The sequence below is a fragment of the Brienomyrus brachyistius genome, chromosome 6 (genome assembly GCF_023856365.1).
Source record: "Brienomyrus brachyistius isolate T26 chromosome 6, BBRACH_0.4, whole genome shotgun sequence".
Lineage (NCBI taxonomy): Eukaryota > Metazoa > Chordata > Actinopteri > Osteoglossiformes > Mormyridae > Brienomyrus > Brienomyrus brachyistius.
In genome coordinates, this window is record NC_064538.1 from 20,322,931 (window position 1) to 20,350,358 (window position 27,428).

Consider the following 27,428-nt stretch of genomic DNA (forward strand, 5'->3'; position numbering starts at 1 on the left):
CTTAGTAATAACTCACTTACTACTGAAGTAGAAATCTTGAAAAAGTCATGAACAGATATAGTCGCTACTTGAGACAAAAGATGCACCACGATTCATTAATGATGAACAAACATTAATTAGATCAGCATTTCACTCGGGTTGTTCATTACTTGTTCCTAAAGTAGTTCCTTCAGTAGTTCACAAAGGTTTACAAAATTAACTGATACAGGAACAAATATAACCTAATAACTGCTTGAAATTAATTAATGATCGATTAACATGAGATCAGTTGTTTCTGATTAAATAATACGCAAGTCATATGTTAATTCTACATTATTTGTGTCCAGTAAAGTGGTACTGAAATATTTTGATCCTGTATTAATTAATATATGATCTATCATTCACATTGGCTATATAACATTTTGGTTATATTTTGGGGCTAATCGTAAGGCATAATTTTTGGGGCACATTTCAGTACGTAGGAGATCACAGTTGAGGTATGAATGATAAAATTTTAATTTTGAAATTCAATTAGAATAAAAAATGTGCATTAGTAATATATCCATAAAAAGAAGCAAATTCTAATGAGACAGACAGACAGGTACCTTGTACCAGATGATAACCCGATATTCGTTGGTTTTATGGGTCTTGCCGCATTGTATGGTAATATTGGAATTGCACTGCGCCGTAATTAACTCCGGATATTTTGGCATCGATAACATCGGAGAGATGTGCATGACCATGGCTGAAAAAAAGGCAATTTTTGTAGCTGTTAAGAAATGAAAAGTGTACGTATGTGCAAAATACGAAATCCGTTAAGTAAAACTAAGCAAAATGAACTACTTTCTGATGCCATTTATGCAAATTTATGTATAAGTGAAACAAATGTTAATTTCGCAATCCTACAAAGCATTTAGCAATGAGTGTTGGTACCGTATTTACATCAAATAATAAATATCCGTGTGCCCATATAAGCTACTATCACGTTTTTTAGTTCTCCCATTATTGTTGCCTTGTTCGTCATTTAACATGTTCCTGTCCTGTAGTTCCTTCGGACTGTGCAATTTAAAATATAAAAGTATTCAATGATGAATAGTGTCTAATTTTACTATAAAACGGCACGACTAGACTTACTCCAAAAACAGATAATAACATCACGTAGAAACATCTTCTCAATCACGTCCGTCTTCAAATCTTGAAACGAGTCAATCCAAAATAGGCGCTGCTGTTTTATAGGTATTGTTATCTTTTGGTACTCGATGCCCATTCAGCTTTTAAAACGAACCACTGGTTGCGGTGTAAGTCTAGTCTGTAAGGTCTAGTAAGTAGTTACCCTGAGAAAGCCGCTTTCGAAAACGGCGGTTACCCTGTTTCACTCACCTGCTTCTTATTTAGACTCATTTTAGTTTCAGTTCGGTTTCTTTGCAATACTGACCCTCTTCCTGTATACGGCGTGTTTGCCCGCCTCCTCTGCCTATATATACGTATTTCACTCATTTCTTTATTTATGGGTATCTGTGAATATATATATATTTCAGCTGCTTTGGTGTCAATGAAATTAAAACCCATGAAACGAGCCCCAAAACAGGAATGGATTAACAGGTGGAGGCTACTGATATTTTTCCCTCCTCATTCTTTCTGTTTTTCACTAGTTTTGCATTTGGCTCCGGTCAGTGCCACTAGTGGTAGCATGAGGCGAAGCCTGGACCCTACAGAGGTCGCACAGGTAGTCCAACTCCTCCTGGATGGCGCGTCAATACCTGTCATTGCCAGAAGGTTTGCTGTGTCTCCCAGCACGAAGGAGACAGGGCATGGAGGAGATTCCAGGAGACAGGCAGTTTCAAAACCTCTCCCACCTTTAATGTGACATTTAACCTGTACAATTCAATTGAAAAACAAACACACGTTAGGGGGGAAAATATAAAAAAATCAGAAATGTACCACTGTACCACCATGCCACCCCCAAGAAAAGCTGCCATACAGTGAAATAAAAACTATAGACAAAAAATGTAACCTGAACATGATTGACACCCATTTTTATGATTTTAAATTATTTCCTCAAACAAACCAGGAAACACATAAGAATCACCTGACGAAGACAGGTTGACTCTTAGAACTATCATCAAACAACATAACAGTTACAAGGTTACAAAGGCAAAATCGCCAAAGAACATAGCAATTCCTGTTTCAATAGTTGACAATATTACGAAGACCTGGAGCAATCCGGAGTGGTCTGTCCGAACCAGAGGCAGCTCACTAAACCAACCAGGACTCCATGGACGAAGGCAAACGAGGACCACTACTGAACAAATGGCACAAAAAGGCAAGACTTATGTTTGCAAAAACCTTCTTAGATAAGTCACGGCCTTTCTGCCATTTATTGCACTATATGACATTTTTTTTTGTTGTTTTAGTTGTTTAGTAACTTTGGACGTTTTATTAAATATTCTATTTATACTAAATTGCATTAATTTCTGAAGATAATTTACAATCTGTACATAAAGTTGAGGGTGCCAATAATCCTAACCAGGAATGCACACAGTAAGTGTAAGTTAGCCTGAATCGCCAACTGTTATCCTGAATTGTATTCAATTAATCTCCCTCATTCAAAAGACCATAAAAACATACACAGTCATGTTTATAATGTTTTGTATTTGATTTTGACTAACAAATGCACAGGTCAATTTGGAGAAGGAATGCTGTACCTTACTGTATCAAGATGTGCTACCTGTTGCAATCATTTCCATTGTTTGTGGAAAAATGGAATTTCATTCCAAGGTATGTTGATTGTATAATTATTTTTTTTCTATGTAATTATATTAACCAAATTAGATTTTCTGGAAATTCCCTAAACTTTGGTGAATGTAGTAGATATGATGTTCTCATAACAGTGCTTATTCGTTGTACCTTGTTATGAATTGTCTGTATGTTTTGATCTCTTAAGATCAACTCTATGCTTTTTGTAAGCTACTTTGTATAACAGTGTCTGTTACATGTAAGTACACTCCTACAGAATCACAAAATCTACCATGTAAAATGGTAACCTGCCACTTTTTGGTGAGCTGGAGGAATTTGACACCCTTTTGGAAATGCGGAGGCTGACATTTGGTTAACGGAGGTAACCAGAATTACGGTACTTTTTTGTGTTAATAATGTTTTCTGTGTGTTTTCTAAGCATGTTAGGTAGACTAGGCTAGGCTATGATGTCTTAGGTTAGGTGTACTATACTAAAATGCGTTTTCGCATTTTATCAGGACATAACGCCATTGTAACCTGGGAGAGTCTGTATACATAAATGACCATACAGACTTGAATATTCTGGCAACTTTTTTATTTTATTTTTTTTAAAAAAAAACCTTTTGTAATACCAAATCTTACCTTCACAAAGAAATCATTTAGCAAACTAGCAATCGGAATACAATGCACACTGTACAGCCCTGCTTTCAGACTTCCTTTGTCTGGCAATTTGATTTGTGCAAGACTATTGCTGATATCATCATCATCATCACTCCTGCTGCTGTTACTCCAGCTAAAATCATCACCAGGGTGTCCCGCTGGCGGACCGAAGGAAGTTCTCTCAACAGCAAGCCTTCTGTATGGGACTTTTCTACTTCCCGGCAACCTGGACACAAAACATTAACTTAAAATGAAAACAGGAGCCAGGCCGCACTTACAAAGAACACAATTGTCACATAAAAAGCACAAATTCTGCCCCTCTGAGCACTGAATTTACCTTCTGGATGGAAAGTGCAATCAGCTTCCTGAACGCGGTGGCCGACAGGAGGCCACAGCGTACAGCGGTATGTGGCGCAGTCACTTAGAGCTGTACTTGGGAGGTGGAGAGAGAGATCCTCCCCGATCTGATAAGCGTGCTCAGCTGACATGAAGAGTGCAGTCTCATTTGTACGCAGATTTTTAAGCACCAACCCAGTCAAACTCTCATCTCCGCCCCCTACCTGCCAACAGAGACAACTTTTGTTTTGTTTTTTTTTCCCACAATTCAAGCGGTTCGTAGTCCTTAAATACACAGACAATTTTATTTAACATTAGAAACGTTCCTACATGTCAACAGCAAGACAACGTCATCAAAAACATTTCAGTACTACATTCTGGGAAATTTAACATACCTTATACCAGGTCACTCTCCTGTATTTCAGGCCTGGTTCGGCACTAACTTTACATGGTAAAGTTGTTAGATCACTGAAGTCTGCATCGGCCACCAATAGTAAAAGAACGTATGAAGCTGTAAAGACAGATCATTGTTTTGAAATTGAGCAATAATCCCACCTGGTTTATAGCTGAGGAGATCGTTTTACACAACACTCACAGCATAAATTGGCAGTGACCTTGGTTTGTGCATTACTCGATTATAGTAAGAATGGTTGAATCGAGTTTAAATCGTTTAAGTGCATCTGTAAGCTGTCCTTTATTAGCTCGTACAGTCTATGTCACTAAATGTAGCATTTACATTCATGTATTTATACAGCAGACACTTTTTGGCCAAAGCGACATACGAGGTATTCAGATAGCATATTCGGTATTTGGTAGTCAACGAACTAGTGTAATGGCGACGTCGTTCTTTCGTTTACTGTGATCTGACATATTTGGGAAAACCCCAAATGGTCGATTGCGACATATTTTACTATCGTGGAGATTCTGTAAATTGCTCCTGTAAATTCTGTATTTTCCAATGTAAAATTCGAGTAGTATTCGAAGTGTTTCTTTGTTTTACTTTCGGTTTAATCCGTCGTCATCTGTATGCGAATATGGTTAAAAGTGCGTGCACTCGAACAAAAATAAAGTGCACGGGTTTTGCAGACTTACTATACTGGATGATCAGTGGTGTCATGGTTATGCAGATTGAAGAAATATTTTTCTTGTACTGCACACAAAGCTGCAGAAGCTGGAAAAGACACACTTCTTGCGCACCCGGAACAACCCTTTCGACCGGAAGGCGAAGTGTTTATTTTAACCGCCGGTTAACCGACCTAATCTAATACAATACAGAAACCGATTTAAATCGCTTGATTCTTGTAAAGTAAAAAAAAAAAACATGCCATAGCCAATCCTGTTAAGTAAAAGAAGTGTTTATTTACACAGTCTCAAATACCCGTCAAATACTTAAATAACAGGACAACGCCCATTTAGTGGAATACCCCAAATGATCTTTTTAGCCACATATATTACAACTTTCTGCTTTTTACTTGGATTTCAGAAGTAGAAAGCAATGCATATAGCTATGTCTAAGTACGCCGGGTTTTCAACATCCCCATTACTGGCTCAAAAAGAAAGCTCAACCCTTCACACTGAACATCATTACTGATCTAAAGGACAAAACACTATAGTAAAACTAACAGTAGAAAACCTCAATACAAAACGAACCAAAAGCGTCAGAATTAGACATGGAAATATGTTTACAAAATTCTATAGAAAACATTTTAACACGGTGAGACGCTTGTGCTCAACGTGACATTCCTAATATCCTAACTACAGGATTTCTTCAATCATCTCTGGCTGCAACAACCACAGACGTCTCGGTTGGTCTACCCTCCAATACTCATTAACTTTGGTTATGCTACTAAAGTGAATTCTTAAAATTCTACTAAAAAAAAAAAAAATAGGAGAGTTGGCTTGTATTTTATGTTTCAAGGTGGCAATTTTGTGTCAATTCAAAACAATATGCTACCCAAAGCTACCAAAATCTGCCCGCTAGGAAAAGGTAAAGTTGAGAATAGAAGCTGGACAATCTGGAGAACTTGCTGTATCTGACTCGCACAAAAAGTGACCCGAAACAAACACCCTGATACAGGTGCAGGTATAACTACCCGATTAGTTGGAAATCATGAAACTGTATTTATCAGGCCCCACAAAGTGACTGTGGTCCAGATCCTTAAATCAATTTTTCAAAACAGTTTCATTTTGTCTGTACGTTTCGGGTATCTGTGAATGGCTCAGATTTACCTAGTTTACAGCTATTCTTCCCAAGCGAATAGACACAGAGTATTTGCCTGAAAAGTTTACATTGTTACCATACGATGCATGGCTGGCAATCATCTTTGGCCACAAAAGAAATGAAAACAGCCACCGCACCAACGCCTCATGCAGTGGTTTCATATTGCAAAATGGTCAGGAGTGACGATCGTGAAGTAAGGATAACTGCAAGGCTGGGATCACAACGGGGCACCGCCAGTGGCAGGCACTGGAGTCTGCAAGGTGCCGGTGGCAGGAAAGACTGTTGGGCTGGCCAGGGAACCAATGGGAGTGGCGGCCGGCAAGGCGGAGATTCCTGTGGGTAACATGAGCAAAGAATTTTACACAATCTTACTTCACTTAAAGAAGTATTAGGGAGACTAGAATATGTTGGTCTGTAAGTTAGCGTGCAGACACTTGCAGATTTACTGGGTCTTTTCTAGCCAAACAAACAGGTGAAATGGTGAACTTGCCAACAGCAACCTGGTCAAAGCAGAACTGTTCTAACATCACTTCTGATGTGGTAGCTGAAGATTCAAGTCCATTCACAATCTAATAAAACATTCATTAATGTAAAACAGCAATAGGCCAAGTAGTAGCCAGTATATCTCTTCTCATGGCAAATGTGCTGACAATTGAACAGCTACCGTGACACATCAAGAGAAAAGCTACAAGACTTGGGATTTAGAATTCAGTACAGATTTGCTTTGACATATGGAGCTGTCCTGTGAAATGTCATCCCCCATCTGAATTCCACCCTCTTGTAACGTGTCCCTCAGCTGTTGGGCCAATGACACAGTTGCTAGATCACTGAAGTCTACATCGACCACCAATAGCAAAAAAATGTATGAAGCTGTAAAGACAGACCAATAATCCCACCTGCCTTACAGTTGAGATGATCGTCTTATGCAACACTCAAAACATAAATTGGCAGTGACCTTGGTTGGTGCATTACTCGATTACAGGAAGGCTGTAACTTGGAATCAAGTTTAAATCGTTTAAGTGCATCTGTAAGCTGACTTTTATTAGCGTGTACAGTCTATGTCACTAAATGTAGCATTTACATTCATGTATTTATGCAGCAGACACTTTTTGGCCAAAGCGACATATGAGGTATTCAGATAACACTAAACAGTAGTTGTCAACGACCTAGTGTAACGGCGACATCGTTCTTTCGTTTACTGTGATCTGACATGAGGAAAACCCCAAATGGTCGATTGCGACATTTTACTAATCGTGTAGATTCTGTAAATTGCTCCTGTAAATTATGTATTTTCCAATGTAAAATTCGAGTAGTATTCGAAGTGTTTCTTTGTTTTACTTTCATTTTAATGCATCGTCATTCGTAAGTGAATATGGTTAAAAGTGCGTGCACTCGAACAAAAATAAAGTGCATGGGTATTGCAGACTTACTATACTGGATGATCAGTGGTGTCATAGTTATGCAAATGGAAGAAATAATTTCCTTGTACTGCACACAAAGCTGCAGAAGCTGAAGAGGACACACTGACTGCGCATCCAGAACAACCCTTTCGACCGGAAGAAGTGTTTATTTTAACCGACATTTAACCGATCTAATCAAATATAATAGAGCAACCGGTTTAAGATTTATTGTTCCACAATAAAATACGTTTATGAATGTTTTTTAAAAGGTGTGTTATTCTAAAAACTGTTTAAATTTATCTTGATAGCATAACCAACATGCTTTATTATGGTTTAACTGACATGTTTTACTAGATTATCAAATGTGCACCCAACTCGATAGCAATACGTTTTTATCGATTATAACCATATATTTATTTCCATAAGAATTCTTTCACTGACATCTCAGATTATATACTTTTAACTTGATAGCGACATTTAATTGATTATAACCCTATATTTAATTCCATAGTGATATGTTTAGTTAAATCGGCATGATTTTAATAATTACCTTGATAAATCAATAGAGATTTTGCTTTCGTGAGATGCATTTAATTGCAGATCTAATTGTATTACACGTAATCTAATTTTTCAGACACACTGAAACAGTAGCTCAGATCAACAATGCCTGCTTAAGAGGTCACCATGTAGGCCTACCAACTACTGAAACCTTTGACATCGATGATAGAAAAGAGCAGTGTGTCCGGCCCACCTGACATCACGTTGGCTGAACTCATGGGAGTATTTCCACTGGACATAGAAATCACACCTCCAGATCTACCTAGGTCCTTCACAACAGGATCTGAGGAAACATGGAATCTACATGAAGAGGCAGGAATTGTGTTAAGATTACAAGACCACACAAGGCAGATCCTTGAAGGTCCCAAACTAATCAATATCTTCCGGCGTACTTCTTGACCTCTTCTTAAAAGGGAGTTACTCACAGAAGTAGGCATGGTCCATGGCCTCGCGAGCCGTGAGCCGGGCCTGGTGGTCATACCGCAGGAGCTTGTCCAGGAAGTCCAAGGCCTCAGCGCTCACCAGGTGCTGGTTCTCACTGTGGACGAAGCGCTCCCACCTCTTACGAGAGTGCCTGTTGGGGAAAACGTTACAAACCATGTTCTGAGGAAGCCAAGAAAGTGCACAGTGAGAAGAGTGAATGGTTTTGTAAAGGACTTATTTTCAGGGATAATTCTCTTTTAAGGAGGCAGCATAGGAAGCAAATGTAGGTCGAATCTGGGAACTACCATCTAAGACTCACCTTCCTAAGATGTCATTGAAGCGCGGCTCCAGCTTAATGTTGTACTTATCGATGTAATCATACAGGTCCTCAGTTCCCAGAACTTTTGCTATTCGCACCAGCTGGGTAAAAAGAGGAGCGCAAATTCGCCACTGCTTGGCAAAGATGATCACAAACAGGTATTACCAAATTCTTCGAGGAGCTTGTCCAATAATCAAAAAACACAGCACTTACATGAGGCAGGAAAGGTACGGCAACCGACCTGGTCATAGTTGTCATGGCCATGAAAGAAAGGCTCCTTCCGGAAGATCATACTGGCCAGCATGCAGCCAAGGCTCCACATGTCCAGGCTGTAGTCGTACATCTAGGTCACATTAAGTGGAATGAATGGTGGCAACTGGAACCCATTTTACAAGCCAAATGTCACATATTTTTGCATGGGGAGCTGAAACTACAGGAGGGCTCTTCACAAGAACAGTCAGCCCAACAAAACAGCTGGTCTATTCACTTATGAGTTCTATCCCAAGAGAGGTGGTATGCAAAAAGAATTCTTTTAAATACAGGAAGTCTAGAACAACCCCTAGGCTCCTAAGAAGCAGCTTCTGTTAAGGATTGTTCATACTTCACTTTTCTGCGTTTGCTTTCGTCCGCTTTCGGAGTACGGATGGTTGTGCACGCAGCAGCGTATGTTAATACTACATTTGGCTGCGGATGGTTGCGGTTGATGCATGCATACAGCAGTGATATTCCACCAGACCAAGAGAGGTCTGTATTGTAACAAATACAAGCTGTGTAGTGAAATTCACTTTCACGAATGGTTTTAATGGTTTTAAAGACTTGGGGTAGTATTAAGCATTAAAGTAATAAGGCATACCATGGTATTTTGAAATCCTTACAAAATTAGCTGGGGCACCCTCCTCCCCCCATTCGACAAATTTTTGGCCGATATTTAAAAATGCCGGAATAGTGCTGCTTTACACCTTGGCATAATATCTGGACAGAATGTAAAATTAGACATGCGGGTACCTCTTACCCTCCTCAAACAGCCACTCACTAATAACTAACAGCACAACATCTATTCTTACTCTACTCTTTTGTTGTTGAGCGCTGATCTGAGATTGCCACCTACTGGTCACCTAATCAATTATCTTGCACGGACGCAGATGTGCAAGGTTTCCACGGCTACATGCGCATTGACCACAGCTGTCCGCAGCCAGCCCATGATGATGAAATTTACGTCACGGCCCCTTATGAAGCATTGTAGCAGCCTACAACTGAAAGTGCATGCGGAAAAATTGTATGAACTGATTTTTAGATGTACAAAGATTTAGCTACCATTTTCCCACTGGATACCACTTTAACATGGCATAGACATATCCGAGGCTTTCATACACAGTCAGAGAGTTTTGGATCATGAGATTACCCACTTTTCTCAGCAGTTTCCTTAGAACAGAACAATTAACATGTTCCATCCAGGAGCTAAACATAATGCTACACCACTAACAAGAGAGAGTTCCTCCCCACTGCCGCTCTGCTTCTGCAGCTCAGTCCACTGAGCCAGCAGAACCCAACTCACCTGGTAATCCACCAGCAGCTCCGGACCTTTGAAGTAGCGGGAGGCCACCCTGACATTGTACTCCTGCCCAGGGTGGTAGAACTCAGCCAGACCCCAATCAATAAGCCGTAACTGCAAGGGGAAAGCAGGTGCGTTACAGACGTGCGGAGAATCAGCGGGTGGGGAGGTGGGGAAGGAGTACCTTTCGGTGCTCGTGGTCGATCATCACGTTGTGTGGCTTGACGTCCCTATGCATGATGCCCATGCTGTGGCAGTAATCAAGAGCCTACAGAAAAGTCAGCCATGAAGCGAGCTCAGGTGTGCATAGATATACAACATACAAAAAAAAACATAGATTTAAAAAAAAAAAAAAAAAAAAAAAGCAGGTCGGCTCTCACCTTCAGGATTTCGTACATGTAGAACCGTATGTCAAAATCTGTCAGGGTCTGGTACAATTGCTGTTAAGCATACATTAAAACAAAATACAATGAAAAACACCTTAATCAAAACGTTTACCGAATTAAGTTTTACGTAGAACTCAATACTCAGCCTTCGCTTGCAGTGTTTAAAATTTCTCCATTTCTGCAAAGCTAGATATTTCAGCATGTTCGGACTGCAGAATATAACAGCTTTGTACAAACAAACATGTGAGCATTCACACGCAGGTCACAGCTAGTGCTGATTAATGACAGATGGAAGACAGTGAGAACAAAGACGTGATTACTCTATCAGGAATGGCAGGAAACACAACCACACAATGAGGCTGTGGTTCAACAGTTTGCATGAAAGACCCGGCAGCCTGTTTTGCACTTGTCTCAGGGTATTTTGTGACCTGGCAAGCACAGCAGTGGTCAGGTGCAAGAAATAAGGCAATTCCACAAGATGAATCTGGAGTGTCGTTACCTTGAAATCGGTGTTATTTACATGCTCGAAAACCAAAGCAGGGGTCCGGGACTGTAAAGTGAAAAGATAAGGGGTTGAAATAGGCTGTAGATGGACACACAAACCTCATAAAATAAGCAACTCACCACTGGATCCTTCACAATGTCTGCCAGAGCGATCAGATTGGGTCCTGCTCGGAGGTTCTCCAAAATCTTAATCTCGCGCTTGATTTTCTTCTTCTTCACTGGCTGCGGAGTCACATTTGGCAACGGTCACCGCGGGCCTAGCACAAAGCCTACATCCCCTCGCTGGGTCTTCACATGGGAATAGGCGGGGGCCCATACACAAACAATGGCAACAGCACAGTGCTGCAGTTTCACGGCAGCCTGAATGTGTCACCTGATCCAGCAACTGAAGGTGGACCCAAGAACTCCAGCGAACTGACATGTATTAGTCATTTGAAACAAAAATAGAATCACCTTGGCAACAGAGAAGAAGAAAAAATCTCCAACAAGGCAAATTTTTTTGCACTCTGCTTAAAGCATGTCTTTCATCTATGACTCAGTTTGTGGGAAAGCAAGATGTAAAGTGTCTTTGCAACCCATGCTTCTTTAAAAGTTGTACAAAATCGGTTTTAAGTATGTAAAGACGGTTCAGTAGGTATTGTTCAGTGTTATAATACAGGACAGAAAAACCACAGCTTGCCCTACAGAGAATTCACAATTCAGCAGCAGAAAGCACATGCAAAAGAGACAAAGTGCTGTGCTGCACGCAAACTTCTACCTCACTCACTTCCTTAAATTCTTTCCACTTACGACCATTCAACCGTGAAGTCGCTGCTTCTCTGTTAACCACTGCAAAAGCCATTAGATTATTGGATGCGAGTCTTTCTGTAACTCTGAGTAATTAAACAGCTGTCAGTAAAGCCTATGGCTGTAGTATTCCTAATGTCAACGACAGTCTACCAGCCACCATAAAGGATGTTTTATAAAGAATACAGAAACTAATTCTGGCATAGATAACCTTATTTTTAGCACACTACTGGGGTGCTGTACTGCTGTCCCATGTCTTGACCAACCTATCATATCGCACGTCTGTGCTAACCCTGCGTCTCCTTCATGCCTGAATACCCCAGGGCCCGGGGGAGACGTCAACTGAGTCTGCCGCCTTAAACTTACATCTCAGACAAAGCGAGGTCATAGGCAGAACTGCTGACATTCACTGTCTGTCCTAACAGACACCTGAACAGAAGTTCACCATCACACGCCCAATGTTTAAACCAACACTCATGCATCAGCAGCTGGCTTATATGTTTTTACTGCTACGGAAGTGGAGCCAGGCAAGCTGCTCAGTGTGGTGCCCAGAGAAAGTCTTCTCCAGCAACTACCAGAGTTGTTTCTTTGATGACTTTTCACCACTTAATGTTAGTCAAATTAGCACTCACCAAGTACCAGCAGCTAACTGCATTGACTTGAGGGAAGTGTAAACAACTGGAAAAAATATCTTAAACTTAAATATAAGTTTACGCTGTTTTCCCCATAAAAATAAAGGTTTATTCTTACCCTTTTTTTTTTTTTTTTTTTAAACCAATCCCTGCCTTATCATTGATTCTTTCAGAAACAGAACTGAAATCCAACAATTTTTCATTTTGGTCCGACCGAAAATATTGGCATATTTCAGCCTCAACTCTCTCATAGAAGCATGCAAAAATCCCACTGAATTTAGTCGTGTATCTCAGGTTTTTAGTATCAAAACCAAAATTTTGACTTATCAAATCTAATCTAAGCTTTTCAGTTTTCACCTGCTGGTATATACTAAAACAGAAATCTGCCATTTCACTTAAGGATATTCAGTCAGCTATGCACAGAAAGGCATGGGGGGAGAAATTAATGCACAGCAAAAGGGCTATAAAATAGCGTTTCTCAACACTGTTCTGAGACCCCCCCCCCCCAGACGTTTTAGCTCTCTCACGGCTCCTGGAGCAAACACATGGACTGTTTGGGGTCTTCAAGGACAAGACTGGAAAACGCAGCTCTGAAGCGACAATATTTTCAAACTGACCTTGAGTATTTTCACCACCACTTTCTCGTTATTCGTGATGTTAATGGCTTCAAAGACCTCACTGTACTTTCCACGGCCCAACTTCCGCACCAGCTGGTAGTCATCTTGGTTTCTGTCATCAAAACAAATATTTCAACCATTTCATGTGTTGAAAGAAAAAAACAAGCTAAAAACAAGAGAGAAACCCATGTTTCCCTCTATAGAAAATGTACAATGTAGATTAACACATGAAGTGACAAGCATCCAGAAATCAAATCTAAACTATGTTTTACATTTGTACAAGGGGTGAATGCAGCCACTCAATTCCTGTCTTTATGCAAATTACAACAAATTCAACATGGTAGTCTGATACAGGGCAAAAAGGCTGCTACAATGCTTCAAAGTAAATGCTGCAAAAATATGTCATATCGCATTAGCTTATGATTTTCCTATGGATTTCACTGTTGATCCTAAGAGCCACTAGGTCACTGATCAGGGGCCTATCAAGCCCCCCATTTCACACAGTGCTGCTGCTGCATGAGTGGGTGGGCCTGTTCTCTCACTTACCCCCATTCGACCACATGAGATTCGTAATCCCAGTATCCTCGGGGCTGATGCGTGTTCACTTCCGTGTACACTCTTGCCCGACTTGAAACAGGTCCCGACATGTTTGCCGGGCAAGAAGGGTGGGGTACACAGTGGAGGAGAGGCAAGGCGGGGCAGGGAGCTCACAGGAGGGAAGGAAGGAGGGAGGGAAGAAGGGGAGGAGGGGGGAGGAGGGACTGTTGCGGGGTGTGAGTTGGACCTAAAAAAGGGGGGCAATTTAAAAAAAGGAAATTATTACAAAGTCAAAACATGTCTCATAATTCGTCCAGCAACTAAGATCCAGTTCATCACTATATACATTTTTTTTTAAAGCATAAAATATTCGTCCTCATGCCAGGAGGGGATGAGAACACGTCAAAATCGATTCACGTGATAAGGATCAACGATCCTTATGGTAAATACCACGGACATGTACAGCACGACACAGCCAACGTTAGACTGTTAAATAAAAACGAAAATCCCAGATATCGTGACTACCTTTTGCTCTTAACAGCTATTTCAATAAACTTCGGCAAGTCAAGAAAGGCTGCGCAATTCAACTTATATGACAACTTTATCGACTATGCCAACGCGTTACTACTAAGAAGCTAATCAAAAACGACTATTTCAAACAGATTTTAGTCTAATTATTACGCTAAAAGTGGAAAAATATTATCGAGGGAGCACAGAGCGCAATCTTACACACAGGTGCCAGTCATCGGGAAAAGCATAAGCGCTGGCTTTACCAAATACCCAGGCGGCTGGGTGAGAGGCACCACGACAAAGCACATGACATCTCATCCGCTTTACACATTTAATACATTGACCCTTTTAAGAAATCTCCATTTTAATTTCTCCTCCGAAAATTACTGCTCCTGTAGAACGGCGTCCGGCTAATACCTTCTCAGTACAGTAGCCAATTTCCCACTTCACGATGTTACGACGCTACCTCTCGCTGTTCCTCACGAGCACTAGGAGCTCAGGATACGCAACCACCGACTCCCGACGGCCAAGCCGGAAGTCTGCAATGAACCGGAAGTGACCGCCTCACAAGCTCGCGCCGAGATCTTCACACTCTGAGAGCCAAAAGTGGACAGCGATTGGCTGAGCCGAGCTCTTCTAAAAGAAGGACCTATATTTCACTTTGCCTAATATACGTCTGTTAGATTCCCTGTATAGGAACATACAGACACATATACCATTACCGTTACTGCAAACCTGACCAGGAAATGCGGTCTGCAGCACATTAAGTATGTATTTGACCTAAAGGCAGTTACGTAATGAATGACGTGAGGATTATGTAGTCGATGACAAATTCCTGCTAGTGACCTGCGACTTCTATTGCAGCGCCTCATTGTGGTTGGTGGAGTTAATAATTATAAGTCGTTAACGTGAGATGCCTCTAGATGGCGCAACCTCATTAGTCACCCGTTCAAATTTCTGCAAGCGCAAGGGGCTTGGCGCGTTGTGGGTAAATTATGAAAATAAACCGGTCGGCTGACCTTATGCCTATTTTACTGTCATGCATTTCGTTGTAGGAAATTGATTACCATTCAGTTAGGTATGCTAAATTTCACACACACACACACACACACACAGTCGTGTAATCATATCTTTTTGGGGACTGCTCATTCATTTCTATGAGAAAAATGCTAATGCTAACTATGACAACCTTAACCCTTACCAGCCCTAACCATAACCATAAGTAGCCAAATAAAATACAAGAGTTTCCGCATTTTTAGTTTTTTCATTGCAGTCATAGATTTTTATAAAACAGAGTTTTCCCATATAAGGGCCAGGAAACTGGTCCCCATAAGGTAAAAAAAATGGTATTCATCATATTGTGGGGACATTTGGTCCCCACAAGGTAAGGTATACCTGCACAACACACACCCCTGTTGGCATACATATCTAAATGGCACCCTTACCCCCTACTCAGCCCTAACCTTCACCATAAGTATCTAAACAAAGTACAAGTTTTTTTGGCATTTTTACGTTTTTGATTGCATTCACGGATTTTAATAACACTGAGGTTATCCAAATGGGGACCTGAAAAGTGTCCCCAAAACTAAAGAAGTTTCAGGATTTACCAGACTTTTTGGTCCCCAAATGTGATCTATGCAAACCCATACACACACGCATGCACACGCACACACACACACACACACACACACAGGGGACCTGTAAAGGGGGTGGGCATTTAGGAAGATTCCAAGGGGATCTTTCAGGATGATATTTTTCATTCAGCTACCGAGTTTCATATTGCCGACCATTTTGGGCATTGATAAGTAATACTTTTCACCAAACTTGTTTATTGAGACTTAACCCCTTTACACTTATTTGCTGTAATCCCTGCACATCTGTCAAGGTTTCCTTGACACTTTTTTGGACGGCTTTCCAGTACAAACAATCTACCATTTGTCTTCTATGCACCCTTCCCGCCAAACCCTAACCCTTGACACCCCAAGTGTCAGCTCGTTGCTCCACAGCTCCTCTTTCATCACTTGAAGCTTCTCCTCTGCCTTCCTGTCTTGACCTGAACCCTTGAGGGTCTTTTTGGACAGAACCTCACCGCTGTCCGCATGGCTTCTGTCCAAACCCACCTTCTTCGGTTGCAGGTCACCGATCCTTCCGCAAAAGTGACGCTTGTCTCTTGCCCTCGGTGATCATTATTGCAGTACAGCTGTGTTCACTGCACTGGATTATGAGATTTTCACAGACATCTCTCCAGTTTCTTGGATGTTAAGGATCTTCAAAGACTCCCTGCATGGATTCCATCGTCTTGGGACATGATACCCTGTCTCTTTGGGAAATTTCTCGTCCTACAGCTAGAAGCTACAAAGCCAAGATAGAACCCAACAAAAATTAATTTCTCAGAATTATTGGTACCACTTTACAATACACCGAATTATTTTAATCTTAAATAAGATAAAAAAAAAACATGCTGCAAATGTATCAGCTACCAGACCACAACTTGCTTAACCGAGCCAGTTGAGAGTAGCCAAGAACCTTCCCCAGGGAGATTTTATTTTGTTTTATTTTATTTTATTTATTTTCTTGGCCGAAACGCCTCTCTAAAGTCACTTATAAACATTAATTTAAGTGTTATTGGCAGCGAAATGAACAATTACATCTAAAACAAGTCAGAGGGCATGTCAAAAGACATTAAACAAACCCTGCCCCTTAGTTCGAAGTGTATATAAACATTCTCTACGCAAAAGCCTTTTTGTGTTGCTCCCCAACCAGTCAAATATTTTGGTTGACTAATTTAACCAATTAAATGTGCTATACGAGTCACTACGATTTAAAGCCCTATGAAGATCTTCGTCAAGTCTATCTGAAAAGAAATACTACAGAAAGATCTGAACCTTTTTTTTTACCTTTGGTTGCCAAATTCTTGTAATTCTAAGGTCCACTTAATGGTTGCTAGTAATTCAATTTAAATTTTGGTAATTTCATCCAAATGAGTTGTGTTTTTGAATATAGAGTACACCAAAATTAATTTACCTTACACCTTAAACATTTAGTAATATACTTTAGTAATAGATCTTGTTGATTTCTAAATGCCATACAATGGCTGATCAGTTCATTTTAGTCTCAGCTACTTGGAAAGCAATCTCTTCCTGTTGTTTTCATCCAAAGGGCCTTCCCATTGTCTCCGTGAGCTGCAGTACATGCATCTGTCAGTCCTGTTAACAAAAGGAGCTGTACAGTTATTAATAGGAGGCTGCAAGAATGGAAAGGGGAGGAGGGCGGTCTTGGATAGATCAAGCTGGGTTGCACAATATGGAAGAGAATGTGGATGATGGTATATATTAAAATTGATAGTGATGTCCTTTAAGAGATCCCAGTATGTTTGTTTTGTCAGATTCTGAATAATGAACTGTACAGTATCAGAAATCCTTTATGTACAGCTTTCAAGCATGTAAAATGTTAGTATTTTGTACCAAAAATCCAGGGATATTGTGAAATAATCAGTAATTGTTCTGAGAGCAGTATTTTGCTTTAGACACAGGACATGATACCAACATATTTATGGATCTGATGGCCGTGCAACATGTCTAGAATCCATCTCAACTTTGTATGTGGCATATGGAAAAAAAATGCTGACACTTTTGATTAAAAACCGGCCCGTGTGAAGCATTAAACCGCACTTTTTGTGGCATACCTGAATTCCAGTGGTGTTAAGGACCCAAATCTGTTACGTCTTGGTCACGGTGACTCACAGGTTGTTCCTAGCCTCTTGGGAGCCTGACAAACTTATTACTAAAATTAAAATGGAGTGTGACTCATTTGCTTTGGAAGCCATGTCAGCATCTGAGAGCCAAATGGGGCCTTGGCGATGATTTCTGGGTAACTTTGCCTCAGGACGTCCGAGGCATATCCCCTGGATGGGACGGCTGGTCAGCAGTAACCTAGTGAGGTACAGTGAGCTGTGGTTTCCCTGTGCATGGGGCGTTGCAGGCCTGGGGTTGGTCCCCGAGGTTGTTAGCGAGCCCCAGCTGCACGCTCCGCATTTCTGTCAGCGAGGCTGTTCCCCACTGCTCTGCACAGCCCTGATTGAGGAAATCCTCTCCCCGATTGCTCCTAGTGTTGAAAAGCGAGACGCCAGCTTTGTCTTGGGCCCCGTGCAGCTGGAGGGGGTCCGCCCCCCTGGAGGAGAGAGCCGCAGCTGTAGTGGAAAACATGCCGGCCGTTCCGGCTCCGGAATACGTTTGGGCCACTTTGCCCCTTTGCATCCCAGGATGAGTTATAATCTTCAAAAAATGCCCTGTGGAAGAGTGTGCTGAAATATTAGCCTCCGCATCCTGCAGTTATAACTCACACCAGCTGATAAGATTCTATAGCTTGTATTTTGTTGCATCCCACTCCTGAAGAGTCCTTCCTTCCATGCAAGGCTGTATGATGTGCATTGTGTTTTCTTGCAAACTGCCTGTATACTGTATATAATGCTATCTTGCACACTGTCTGTATGCTGTATATACTGCTATCTTGAACACTGTCTGTATGCTGTATATAATGTTATCTTGAACACTGTCTGTATGGATAGATAGATAGATAGATAGAACTTTATTAATCCCTCGGGAAGGTTCCTCTGGGAAATTCTAGTTTCCAGCAGCAGTACACCAGCATATTACAAGTTACAAATACAATAAAAAAAAAAATACAATATAAGAGAATTTAAAATACACGTACTAAAGTAAGAGCCAAGAGCCAAGTATGCTGTATATACTGCTATCTTGAACACTGTCTGTATGCTGTATATAATGCTATCTTGCACACTGTCTGTATGCTGTATATAATGCTATCTTGCACACTGTCTGTATGCTGTATATAATGCTAATTACAAACTGCCTGTATGCTGTATATACTGCTATCTTGCACACTGTCTGTATGCTGTATATAATGCTAATTACAAACTGCCTGTATGCTGTATATACTGCTATCTTGCACACTGTCTGTATGCTGTATATAATGCTAATTACAAACTGTCTGTATGCTGTATATTTGCAGACTGTTTTGCAGACTGTCCTTGAATAATAGAAGTACCTTTTATAATGCAATGTGAACGCAGACTGAATGTCAAATTCAGAGCTAGCTCTTAAGAGATGGTTTCTCTGACCTCCTGGAACGCCAGTGGACTGTTTTTTTTCGGCACACGCCGTCGCTTGGCCGGCCGTCCCATCACCTACAAGCCGCGCGCATGCAGCCCAGCACGCACACATGCACACACGCTCTACACACACACACACACACACACACACACGGAGAGCCTCAAGGCTGAGGAGCAGCCAAAATAAGCAGGCACCCCTCCCTTGGACTACCGTGTCATTACACTCATGAACAACAATGTTGAGGTGGGGTTAGTTGGGGTGGGGGGGGGGGGGGGGGGGCAGGGGATTGATCACGTGATTGCTGTGGCATCTGAAACAAGGAAGTGTTACTGAAGGTGTGAGGGACAAGCCAGCTGAGAGTTCACCACAAACTCGTTACACGCTCATGCCAGCCACTGTGAAAGGCTGCTGAAAATTCACTCTGGAAAATAAAATATTAAATTGCCCAATCAGGGCTTCTGCTCTAATTGGGGCCTCTCCCCACCCCGCTTGGAAATAACCCCTGCACTTTGGGTCGTCCCTTATTGTTTTATTGTTTACACAGGGAAACATCACCTCTAAATTACTATAACCGGTTGTTCACCCCTGCCTCGTGGGCCCCCGCCCGGTTCCTGGGGTGCGGAGACGGGTGTCGAGGCCAGAGCCAGGGCCTTGCGGCAGCCGGTCTCGTCGCAGGACGGCTCGTATTGTCTGAGCTCCCGTCGCAGGGAATTCCTGCGCTTCCCCTTTCTGCGGCCAGTGAAAAAAAAGCACATACACAATGGTTCCTGTGTGCCGGCGAGTGTGCGGGACGGCCCTCGGCTGCCTGGGCCCTGTCTGCCGGCCAGAAAGGGGCTCCAATGCTCTTTCCCTTGAAACGGGTCATAAAAATTCGGAAGCATCATATCCAAGTTCCCCTGTTCAAGAACAGGGGTGCCGGGGTGCGTGTCTGATAGCCATTAATATTTGTGAGGTGGGGGTGAGCGGGAAGACCTCCTCCCCATCAGTGCCTGCCTGAAATATGGCCCAGGCTGCCTTCCTCCTCAACGCCGGGAGGATGTCATTAAAATGCTGCACCAGCCATCCCAAGATCTTGTAAGCAAAACTCCTCGGCATGTCGCAAGCGCCTGGAAACCGCGGGGCTGCTGGGAATTGGGGCTTCGGCCCCTCAGCTTCATGTCCTGTTCTGTTTTTTGTGTCTGAACTCGCCTGGCTCTTTCATTTGCCGCTAACAGGAGGACACCGGCTTTTAAACCTGACCAGCGGAACTGGGTTTTGCGATTAGAGTTACCTTGAAGGTGGCGAGGATGCCAGGTAGCTAAACAGGAGCTGAATGTGGCCCATGTTAGAAGGCTGTGTCTGTGAGCAGAGGGCTGTTGGTTCAAATCCCAGGGTTGGCAGAATGTTTTCGCCATTATCCCATTGCTCCAATAGTCTGACTGACCCTATAGTCTGCTATATAAAATGTAAATGTTTTGTTTTTATAATGGCACCGTGGGTATCCCTTAAATCCTTTGAGGATTTAAGGTTTGAATCCCACCTCTGTTCTGTGTATGAGGAGTTTGTGTCTCTGTGCTGTACAGATCTCTTTCCACATTCCCAGGACATACAGTTAGGCTAACTTATGTCTGTAAATCACCCATCATGTGATTTCCCTGTGATAAACTGGCACCTTGCCCAGTGTGTTCTCCAGCCTCAGGCCCTCTTCTTTCCAGAAGATCCAGGTCTCCACATGTACCTGTCTTGGATAAGTGAATGGAAGATATTTGAATGTTACATACAGGATGCCTCCCTAGAGTTCAGTAATTCTGTGCTGTCCTTCCCATTACTGCTAAACATTTTAATGGGAAGATAAACCTTTCTGAGCAGAATGCTATAAATAAAGTGCATTTAAAGACCATTTCTTTATAAGATTATAAAGTTATCAAGCATAATTTGTTGTGCTGTAATATGCATTATTTCTAGACTGATTTGGTATGTATGAAGTTTTCCTGCAGGTGGTGTTTCTGGTGAGTGCACGGTTAGAACGCACTTGTTTCCTCTGAGGTGATTTGCATGGCCTTTCCTACAGCTTCCCACCTGAGAGTCTGATGCAATCCACCACCAGCAGTGAATGTAACAGCTGGAGTGTTAACAGTTCCCTGTTCAGGGGGATCTCAATATAATATGTAAGAATTTTTATTTTCATAAATTACATATAATTTATTTAGCAGATGTTTTAATCCAGAGTGATATGAAATGGAGAAGGCAGGGTCAGACAGTTGAGGGTTAAGGGCCTTACTCAGGGGCCCAATAGCAAAACCCCTAGACTGAGTCTGGGATTTGAACCAACAACCTTCGAATCACAAACACAGCACCCCAATCCGCTAAGCCATAGACCACAGACCATGTTGGCTACTATGTTGCATCACTTCTTCTTTTACCAACACTGAGGGAACTGAGGAGACCAGTTGCTGAGGTTTTGAAAATGAAATGCTTCATGCTGTCCCATGATTTCAACTGTTCTCCTTTGTCATATTTTTCATTTCATGATGCACCAAATGTTTTCAGTGGATGACAGGTCTGGGCTGCAGGCAGGCCAGTCTAGCATCTGGACTCTTCTATACGAGGCCATGCTGTTGCAATATGCACAGAATGCGGTTTAGCATTGTCTTTCTGCAATATACAAGGCCTTCTCTAAAAGAGATGATGTCTGGGTGGCAGCATGTGTTGCTCCAAAACCTGTACTGTATATATTGTTCAGCATTAATGGGGCCTTCCCAGATGTGCAAGCTACCCAAGCCATGGGAACTAATGTACCCCCATACCATCACAGATGCTGACATTTCAACTGTCCGCTGATAACAAAATGGACGGTCCCTCTCTTCTTTAGCCTAGAGGATACGGCGTCCATGATTTCCAAGAAGAATCAGAAATTTTGATTCGTCAAACCACAGGACAGTTTTCCAATTAGCCTCAGTCCATCTTAAATGAGCTCAGGCCCAGAGAAGTCAGTGGAGAATCTGGATCATGTTTAGATATGGTTTCTTCTTTGCATGGTGTTTCATCCTGCAGTTATAGATGCAGTGACGAATTGAGTTCACAGACACTGGTTTTCAGAGGTGTTCCTGAGCCCATGCAGTGATTTCCACTATAGAATCGGTCTGTTTTCAATGCAGTGCTGTCTGAGGAGCAGAAGATCACAGGTATCCAGCATTGGTTTTTGGCCTGGTCCCTTGAGTACAGTGATCTCCAGATTCTCTAAATCTTTTAATGATATTATGTACCGTAAATCAGGAAATTCCCAAATTCTTTGCAATATTGTGCTGAGGAAAATTATTCTTAAATAGTTGCAGGATTTGCCCACGCAGTCTTTCACAGAGTGGTGATCCTCTCCCCATCTTCACCGCGCAGAGACTCTGCCTCTCTGGGAGGCTCTTCTTATACCAAATTGTTGTAGCATTACACAGCTTTCAACGTGTGATATGTTGTCTTTGTTCTATTTTCAATTAAATATGGGTTTATATCATTTGCAAATCGTTCCATCCGGTTTTTCTTTACACTTCACGCAATGTCCTGACTTTTTCGGAAACGCGGCTGTAGTTACATTAGTGTCAAATGCAGATTTCTGCTCATTAGAGAGCAATAGAAACCTTGTGAAATATCTGAAATATAAAAATGAATTCTTACATGAGGCAGCAGATTACGGTTACGTTACGGTTGCGATTATGATCATCATCATCATCATCATCACCATCATCACCATCACACTCCCTTCCAGACATCTGATACTTCCAACCATTTTACACCCACAGATTGCACAGGCTGCAAATGAATGGGTTTGAAAGTGACACCCGGAACATGTGCAGCGGATCCCAGAATGACTGAGGTTAAAAGGAGAGGAAGAAGGCAAACGGTAAACAGCAAATGGCACTCACTGGGAAAGCAGGAGGAGCATGACATATGCAGCGGAACTGCGGAGGGCTGTAACAAATCAGTCCCATCTCTTCATTCGGGGGGGGGGGGGGGGGGGTCCCATTTCATTGGCGGGTATTTCAGGGCCTGAAAACAGCGAAGCCCACATGCATCCCATTTTTTACTTCAGGTGTCAGGGGTGGGGGGTGGAGGGGGGGGGGGGTGGAAATGGTCTAGCTCCATTTAAAACCCCCTGCTGCAGAACTTCCTGCAGGAAATCTCCTATGGAAGATGGGAGATGCTGGGGTCCGAGGGGGAGAAAGAAAAGGAAAACAAAATAAAAGGCAGCAGAGCAAGTCTTGGGGCAGGTAGATCCTTGGCTGACAGCCACGGCCTGCAGCGTTATTTAAGGGTCCTCTTCCGTGGTCCTGGCTGTTTTCTCTCTTTGGGGAGTCCAAAGTGTGTGTTGGGGGTGGGGGGGGGGGGCACCAACAAGTCCTTCCTGTCCGTTACGACTGCTGGACTCCTGAGCCTGTTATTAATCTCGAGCCATTTTGGGCTCACATTTTTTGCTCGCTCAACAGTCGTGCCTGGGGTGGGGGGGGGCTGGGTGGGGGTGGGGTGTACATCTGGGTCCCAGTGCCGGATGATGTCAGGCCTGGCACTGACCCAAAACGCCCGGGCCGCACAGAGAGTGCCTTTGCTGGGTCGGCCGTGTGTGTTTTTCCTTCCTCTGTCTCTGTGACATCTTCCTGCCTGAGGGGGGCCTGAGGGAGCCATTTGGGGGAGTCATGGGCCCAGGGCCGGGGGTTGTGGGGGGGGGCTGACAGCGGCAAATTCTCCTTGTGCGGGTTGTGATGCACCAGATGGGGAGACGGACTCGGGGCTATTGGCCTGAACTTGGCCAGTAATGGCCTTTCCATACATGTGAGTGACGGGGAGTCTTCCTTATCATTTCTAGCCCAGTCGGTCCTGAAGTGGCCCCCTGTCCGGACTGCTGGCCCAGGATGAGTCTGTCACTGAAATCAGACTGAAGACAGACAAGGGGCCCCGGAATGCACCAAGCAGGCAGTCCTTGGCGATAGAGAGCTTGAAAAGGGGCGAAACAAACAAGAACCTGAACTAACAAACATGAACATGTCGAGTCTCCTCATTTATTTCTATAAGACATATTAAAACAGTAACAGTTGACCCAAAGCTCTTTCCAGTTGAGGGAAAAATGAGTTAACAAAGAATACATACTTGCATACAATAAATAAGAATTAGGTAGTAAAAATAATCATTAAAATTAAATGAAACGTGCAGATTAAAGAGCCGTAAGAGGGCAATAAAAGTAAATTAAGAGTATTATTAAAGTGAATTAAAAGTAAGTTAAAAGACTTGGGAAGAACATGGGAGAACCTCAAACAGCTGAAAGCAAGAAATTACCCTTGGATGTCTTGTCATCCCCGGTTTATGTCTTTTTACTTACTGGACATCGTTGGTCTATAGCTTGTGATATTAACTGGGTAAATGTAATGCCGAACACCATCTAAAGTATGTGTTTCTTAAAACATTAAAAATGTGAAGAGGAGAGATAACCTGATGTCTTTAAAAGCATACCTTCTGGTGTTTTTCTTGATATTCCATTTTTTTGTTCATTTCAGTTATAATTTTTTTCTGAATTTCTCTCGTACTGCATCATAAGTGGTTCATCTCAAGCACCTTCAAGTTAATTATTTGGTTGAGAATTATAGAATTCAGCTGGATGAAGCACTGGTCAGCTGCCGAGAGTCACTGTGGTGTTCTGCTTGATGACCTTTCCAACTCAGCTACAAGGACATCTGCGAAGAAATGACACACAGGCAGAGGACGTTCCAGGACAAAAGCTTTTTTTTATTATTTCAAATATGAAATGAAAAAAAAAAACCCACAACCCTGACTAGTTAGAAAAGTGGTTAGATGATGGATAGATGGATGGATGGATGGATGGATGGATGGATTGATGGATGGATGGAAGAAGGTGCTTGTGAACAATATTAAAACTAGTAAGATAATTGAAAATATCATAAATATTAAAGTATTAATTGAAATTAAGAGTTCTAGGGCAGTTAATTTAGCTAGTTTAATGATCAGTTTAGTTAACCACATGCTAGCGGCTAAGAAATCCAAAGGAATTTGGAGTGTGCATGTAGCAAAGCTATTCGGAAAGTTCCATTTAATATGATTAATAGTTGAATCATTTTCAGCTTCATTGTCCACTCATTTACCTGTGGAGATATTTCTTTATTTTTCCTTCAAGATATATCCATCCATCCATTCATCCATCCATCCCTCCATCCATCCATCCATCCATCTTCAAACCGCTTCCCTCACTGGGGGGTCACAGGGACTCCAGTTCCGCTCAAGTTATCATAACAAAATCACTTTTCCAGAAATGAGCATGTATACAAATGTTTGAACCTGACCACTTCTCTCCCTCTCTTCCTCTAGCAAGGGGGCAGCCGGTAGACATTAGTGATACATAAAGAGATTAAATCAAAGAGAGGAAATTCTCACTGATTCATCAGCAATGACTGGTGATTCACGTGTCTGCGCTTAGGAACTGGCGCTGGACGGAGCCCTGCTTTATTTTGAGTCGCCCTTACCGTTAATGGCGCCCAAGGTTGCCAGATTTGGGGTGGGGGCCTGCCGTTCCTGGAAAGGACCCCTGCGAAATAAAGCTGGAGCTCCATGAGTGGGAGGCCTGGCCTCATACCGCTTTGGCCGACGACTCTTGTATCTCATTTTCGTCCCTCTGGCTTTATTCATTTCCCCTTAAGTCACATTGAGAATGTAAGGCACCGAACCAACATGCCGGAGAATCCAGATGAGCTAAACAAAGTGCAACCCCTCCCCGCCCATTGCACGGTCACCATGGACCACGGAACACGTCTGAATCGGGGAGTTCCTTAATGTTTGTTAGTTTGAAAAAGTCAGATACAACCATTTGTTTAAAAAAAAAAAAAACACAAATATAGTGCAGAGGTTTGTTAATAATAATCTGCATTAAATGATTGTTCATCACTGCACTCTTAAGGACACTCTCAAAGTTACCCAAGGTCCATGGTGGTCACCTGACCTGCTTTGAATACAGTAGGCTGGACGTGCACCCAGAACATTCCCCTGTTTCACAAACCTAACACCCCCCCCCCCCCTTCCCTGCTTCCAGCGGGGGTCATGCTTAGTGATTTATGCCTTTGACATCCAAACAGCTGCGTCAGGGTCGAGGTGCAGAGCACGGGCCTGATATTCGCCGTGACTAATCGATACCAGACTTCAATAAAGCAAGCGTGAGATTCGTGAAACCACACCAGTCAGTGACACCGGAGTCTTTGCTGCGGCCTCACAAACAATTTCTTGGCAGTGGTTTGGGAAACAATGAAAGGGGCGGGGAGAGAGTATGGGGTGGGGGTGAGTGGCGAGGGGGGGGGCACTGAATAGCAAAGCTAAAAGCTCCAAAGTAAACACACTACTTTGCTGTCCCTAGGAATCCCACAGAGGATTCTAGCCAACCTGTTTTTCAGCAGTTGGGTTTTTTAGTGAGCTACTAATCATTCGGTACGGCCATCAGACGGCTCTCTTGTACAACAGATGTAAGGGCTTTGAAACACATCGGTGAATATTGGCTTTGAAAATTCAAGAGGAAGTAAAATGACAACCAAACATTTGTTTTCAATAATGGGAACATAACTCACCCAAAGGGAAATTTATGATACATATTAAACTAAGATTTCGTTTTTTTGGCCTTTTTTTCTGGGTCTACAGCACTTCATCCAGCAGGATGTGCCTTATAATGTACTGAGGAAGACCTACAATACACTGGACAAAAACTGGAAACTGGAAGCAGGTGTTGGGTCAGAACGGCATGGAGACATCGTGGAGAGTAGCTGGCAAGGGTGCGGAACAGTTTCAGGATCTGGGATGGTTCTTCCACACAATAGTCACCCCAATGGGACTCTGATCCAGGGTCAGTTCCAGCGGTCAGTGGTCAAATGCACATAGGTGATGGCTAACTTTAGTTTCGTTTCCCTAAAACCATCTGTTGACATAAAATTCCCATTATATTTTAGTAGTGTCATGCTGGTAGGTGTCCCACCCAGTTAACAGTCATGTGGTGCAGAATATCGCCCCCAGATGGTAAGAACTTGAAAGTTCTACTTGCTTGTCCTTGCCATGGTAACATTGCGGCCAGCAGCCTATACCAGGCAACACAGGCACAAGGCTGGTGTATACCCTGGGTGGGATA

At 42.5% G+C, this 27,428-nt stretch overlaps 1 protein-coding gene across 1 annotated transcript; it reads right to left on the reverse strand.

Annotated features, from left to right (window-relative positions):
• Window positions 1–5,050: 5,050 nt before the first annotated feature.
• On the reverse strand, window positions 5,051–14,907 carry LOC125744516 (casein kinase II subunit alpha-like). Its single transcript, XM_049016413.1, has 13 exons — window positions 14,574–14,907; window positions 13,656–13,893; window positions 13,110–13,221; window positions 11,195–11,296; window positions 11,070–11,120; window positions 10,565–10,624; window positions 10,369–10,452; window positions 10,188–10,298; window positions 8,874–8,975; window positions 8,633–8,733; window positions 8,316–8,464; window positions 8,084–8,173; window positions 5,051–6,265 (listed from the first exon to the last, which is right to left on the reverse strand). Exons 2-13 carry the CDS (start codon window positions 13,754–13,756, stop codon window positions 6,150–6,152), a joined length of 1,179 nt encoding a protein of 392 aa, XP_048872370.1. The 5' UTR covers window positions 13,757–13,893; window positions 14,574–14,907; the 3' UTR covers window positions 5,051–6,149.
• Window positions 14,908–27,428: the final 12,521 nt, after the last annotated feature.